This window comes from Vicia villosa, linkage group LG2 (genome assembly GCF_029867415.1).
Source record: "Vicia villosa cultivar HV-30 ecotype Madison, WI linkage group LG2, Vvil1.0, whole genome shotgun sequence".
Taxonomy (NCBI): Eukaryota; Viridiplantae; Streptophyta; class Magnoliopsida; order Fabales; family Fabaceae; genus Vicia; species Vicia villosa.
Window position 1 is genome coordinate 212,940,365 of NC_081181.1, and position 4,822 is coordinate 212,945,186.

Here is a 4,822-nt window from a genome sequence, read left to right on the forward strand (position 1 = left end):
GGTAATATGTCTCGGGTCTGATTGAATTATATCTTTCACGAGGCCAAACGCGGTGAAACTTTTGGTGGCGATAGCGCAGAGTGTGGTTGCACTAATACTAGCACGTATGGTCTCCTGTGTGCTCGTGTTATTGCTAAAAAGGTGAGATTATGTGAGCCAGTAAAAATGGATGAAGTCACTCCTCATTGGTAGAGACTTAGTTTTGATGATGATGGTTGCATCGAAGGAGAAAAATCGAACATCTCTATTACTTCTGAATTTGAGGCGATAGAAGAGTGGTTTTCAAAGGCCGGTCACAACATGAAACTATACATCAAAGAACAATTGCGGAAGATTGGATTTCCATAAACAGTCGAAATGAAACCGCCGTCTCTACCTGTTAAGACAAAGGGCACTCCGAAGAAAGTGAAGCCTACGCCGAATGACAACTCGACTACACAGTCTCCTTCATATTGTGAGCACGTAGGCAAACTCTTTCCCGGCTCACCTACTCCTAAATCTCAAAAAAGTTCAAACAAACGAGCTCGCATTAGCGAACCGCCTCCGACACCTATTGCTCAGAAATTTTCGACTCCGACACCTATTGTCATAAAAATTCCATCAATCGAAGAGGTACATATTTCTCCAAAAATTCCATCAATCGAAGAGGTGAATATTTCTCCGAAAATTCCATCAATCGAAGAGGTGCATATTCCTCTAAAAATTCCATTCATCGACGAGATGCCGGTTTTTATGCACAAATACATTGATCGGATCGTCAATGTGGCGGGAGGCGGTAATTGCGGATTCCGGGCCGTATCGGCTCTGCTTGGTAAGGGAGAGGATGACCATAAGCTTGTCCGTCATGAACTTATCGAAGAGTTGATGAACCATAGAGATTCATACACGCGGGTATTCGGAGACGAAGCTAAAATTGAATCGGTTAACGAAGCTCTTATTCCTTGGTTGGACGCTTACACACCGACGTCAAAATGCATGAGATTCCCAGAAATGAGACATCTTATTGCATGCGCATATGACATGGTATGCATTGACTTGACGCGTTATGGTTTTTTCGGAAACCTTTTTTCCGCACCGCACATCCTACAAATCCAAATGATCGTATTATGTGTGTGGGATGGCTCACAAAATCGAAACATTTTGTGCAAGTTTACTTGAAACCGGGATGCCTCATACCACCTACGTCACTGGAATGAGCGCTTCATCATACTGAAGCTGCCGAGACGTGGCCGAATCGTTTTGTGGATAGGATTCACGATTTTGAAAGGTTGAACAACATCGAAAAAGAATCAAATTCCGAAAAGTCAAGATTAGAACCTCCAATAGATTTAGCCGGCGATAGTTCTTTTGATGTATTTTCTAGTTTCAAAGTGTAATATATGCACTCTATAACATTACAATATAATCTTTTTTTATGTTTATGTGTTTATGTGTTTGTGTCTTTTTCCTTCTACTACTACTACTACTACTACTACTGCTGCTACTACATTGAGTTCTGTTAAAAAAACTATCAGGGAAACTTCCGTAGATGTATCTATGGAAGGGTATGATATTGAAAATTATAGGTGTTTACCGTAGATGTGTCTACGGAACGGATCAATGCCGATTTTAATCAATGAATGAATCTTTTGTCGTTACAAATGTTGTTGTTCTGGTTTTCTGAGTATTGGTTTATTTCGTAGAGGAATCTACGGAAGTATTCCGTATGTGCATCTACGAAACAAAGCAACATTAAACAAGAAAAAATGGTGCTTCTGGAGATGCGTCTACAGAAGCACGAGGGTATTTTTGTCAATTAGATGGTGCGTAAGGGACTCATGGGTTGGGATGAGAAATTGTCATTCATTTATTTTTTTAAAAGTATACCGAACAATAGGTCGTACATAAGGCAGTTTGAATTGAATTTGTTTAGCTTTGAACTCATATGATACATCGGTTTGAGTGAGATAAAATAACTCCTCACAATGTTATTGAACAATTTAGATAAAAACACAAATTTATATGTAAGATTGGATTGAGTAGTGAGTTATTCTTTTTTTTTTATCAAAATTTAGTTTAGAGGTGTATTTTTTAGACTTACCCTATCAATTTATTCCTGATTTATCAACTCAATAACTTGTCTGAAAGTACGTTTCCGGATTTGTGAAGCGGGTATTTGAAAATATGTCACATTTGGATATTAGTTAATTTCGAAAGTGCATTTTCGAAATTTTCAATTGCGATTTTTAATAAAATAGAACCTTTCATGATAAAATACCATTATCATTTTTTCTCAAAACCCTTACAAAAAATCATTCCATTCTCAATCAAGATTTGCACTTCGAAATTCCAGTTTCGTGTTTCATCATATCAAAAGGAGTAAAAGAAGTTGGAATTCGAGGTAAATATCATTTATTTCATTCCTCATTGCACACAGTAATCTTATTTTCTAGCTGAAAAGGTTACGTTGCGTCCGAAAATGCATTTTCATATCATATATGAATTCATACCAAAATGCATTTTCGAAATCGTTCTGTGTTTATTTCAATCTATTTTATTTATGTTATTATTTGCAATAAAGATGCCACACTGATAGGAATAGTCAATATTATTCTATAAGATATGCAAGCATTAGGAAAACAATTAAAAGTATTTAAAGTACTCGCTATCATATATCTTGATTTTGATTCAACTGTGAAAACTTCTCTAATAATTTTCAATTTTTCAACAAGATCAAGAGAATCGTCATGTTCTAAACAAGTTTCAAGATGTTTTCAACATGCTTTCAAGTATCTATCAGATAATGATTTAAGTCTTTCGATACTAAACAAGAATCCAAAAATATTTTCATATGTGCTATACTGCTCAAATGTTCTATCAAGTGAGCCAATTGTTTGACCTACAATATATAAAAAATAGTTATTTCTGAAACAATAGTACCTGACGTTGATTTTTAACCTTCAACTTAAATTCGGATCAATTTGTTCCAAAAGCCTTTGAACACCAAATGAAACTTGATCCTGAAAATTGAAAATCAACATGAAAATTAGCATCTTATAAAAGACTATTTCATTTTATTTTTGACTAATAACCATATATATGTTGTTAATATTGCTAAGAAGACCTGCAAAATAAAAAATTATGAAATAGTCTGAAAGAATGAGGATTTTATCGCGTATTATGCTAATCCTCCAAGATTTAATACTCTTCTCGAAAGAACGAGGATACAGAACTCGCAAGAAAATTTATCTCTGATGTGATATTGTAACCCAATATTTTTTATCTGTATTCTACAACTCTCTCGTAAAACCTTTATAAAATTCATTGATATTAAAATGAATACTGTTGGATAATTTAATTTATAGTCACAAAATTCATAAACCCTTATAAAATTCAATTGATATTAAAATTAATACCGTTGGATAATTTAATTGATAGTCACAAAATTCAATTGATATAAAACTAATACCGTTAAATATATATTTAATAGTTTTGATAGTCACAAAATTTGAATGAATCAAATTAACCTATCGAAATTTGAATTAATAAGTTGCATAAACACTTATCTCACTTAGTTGCCCTAAAAATTATTTAATAAAAGCTTTCCAAAATTTATTAATACAGTTAGAATCCAAAATTGGCACGATTTCTAACCTATCAAACAACATTATCAATAATATAAAACATTCTATATCATTATTTTTAATTTAGTGCCTTAATTAAACGCTTTAGTTGCTAAAATTATAAATATATTAATTGATTTTATTTGGGAATTAATTGATTTTATACTACTCTATATTTTATTTATGGAAAATTACTTTTTTTTATTAATTTTGACTTTGTAATGGCGCTATAATTTTGTTAGCCAGTATTTTTCAAAAAAAAAAAATTCTAACAAGTAATTATGGGGTCCGGGGCTCCCGCCCCACGAATCCGTACTCAGGGCCACCCCTATATATATATATATATATATATATATATATATATATATATATATATATATATATATATATATATATATATATATATATATATATATATATATATATATATAATTTTGTTAGCATGTATTTTTCAAAAAAAAATAAAAATTCTAACAAGTATTTTTATATTAGAAAATTGTCCTTTAATATATATAAAGATAAAAAAAATTTGGTGTCCCTAAAATTATGGGGTCCTGGGCTCCCGCCCCACGAATCCGTACTCAGGGCACCCCTATATATATATATATATATATATATATATATATATATATATATATATATATATATATATATATATATATATATATAATTCTTTGCCATTCATTACTTCAACTGAATTTTTATTTTTTTTATTAGAACAATCAAATTAATTTTCTTACTTTTAAAATTTTAAAACTTTGAAATAAATAAAACTATAAATATAAAATGAAATATTTTTTTAAATCAAATTAAATGATATCTCATTTACAACGCATGTGTTATTGTTATTTTAGATATATCTGAAAATATTTCTCTCCTACCCTACAGGCATTTAAGATTTTTATGATAGTGCGAAAGATTTTGTAGACCTGTGCTAAATCCAATAAAAATGATCAAATACACATCCAAGAACGACATGACATAACAAAGATAAGAACATGTTATGTTGGTAACAAGACAAGTAACTGATACATAAACATTTTAAAAAAAATTAATTTCTTGAATCACAGGAGAAAAACATTAGCTGCTATCACATACATCTTATAAAGAACAAACTTGAAATAGAGTAATCGGAAGATTAGCTCATTAAAAAATACGCCATACAAATAAATTACACTACCGGAAAATACTTACATAGACACAACCTCATCACCTGTACT

The 4,822-nt window shown here is 31.2% G+C and overlaps 1 protein-coding gene across 1 annotated transcript; it reads left to right on the plus strand.

The window, feature by feature from the left end:
* Positions 1–357: 357 nt before the first annotated feature.
* LOC131651272 (uncharacterized) lies at positions 358–1,158 on the plus strand. The gene has a single exon (XM_058920944.1). The coding sequence runs from the start codon at positions 358–360 to the stop codon at positions 1,156–1,158; it is 801 nt and encodes a 266-aa protein (XP_058776927.1).
* Positions 1,159–4,822: the final 3,664 nt, after the last annotated feature.

Excerpts from the sequence above, each read along its gene's own strand:
- LOC131651272 (XM_058920944.1), top strand. The coding sequence starts at position 358 with ATGAAACCGCCGTCTCTACCTGTTAAGACAAAGGGCACTCCGAAGAAA.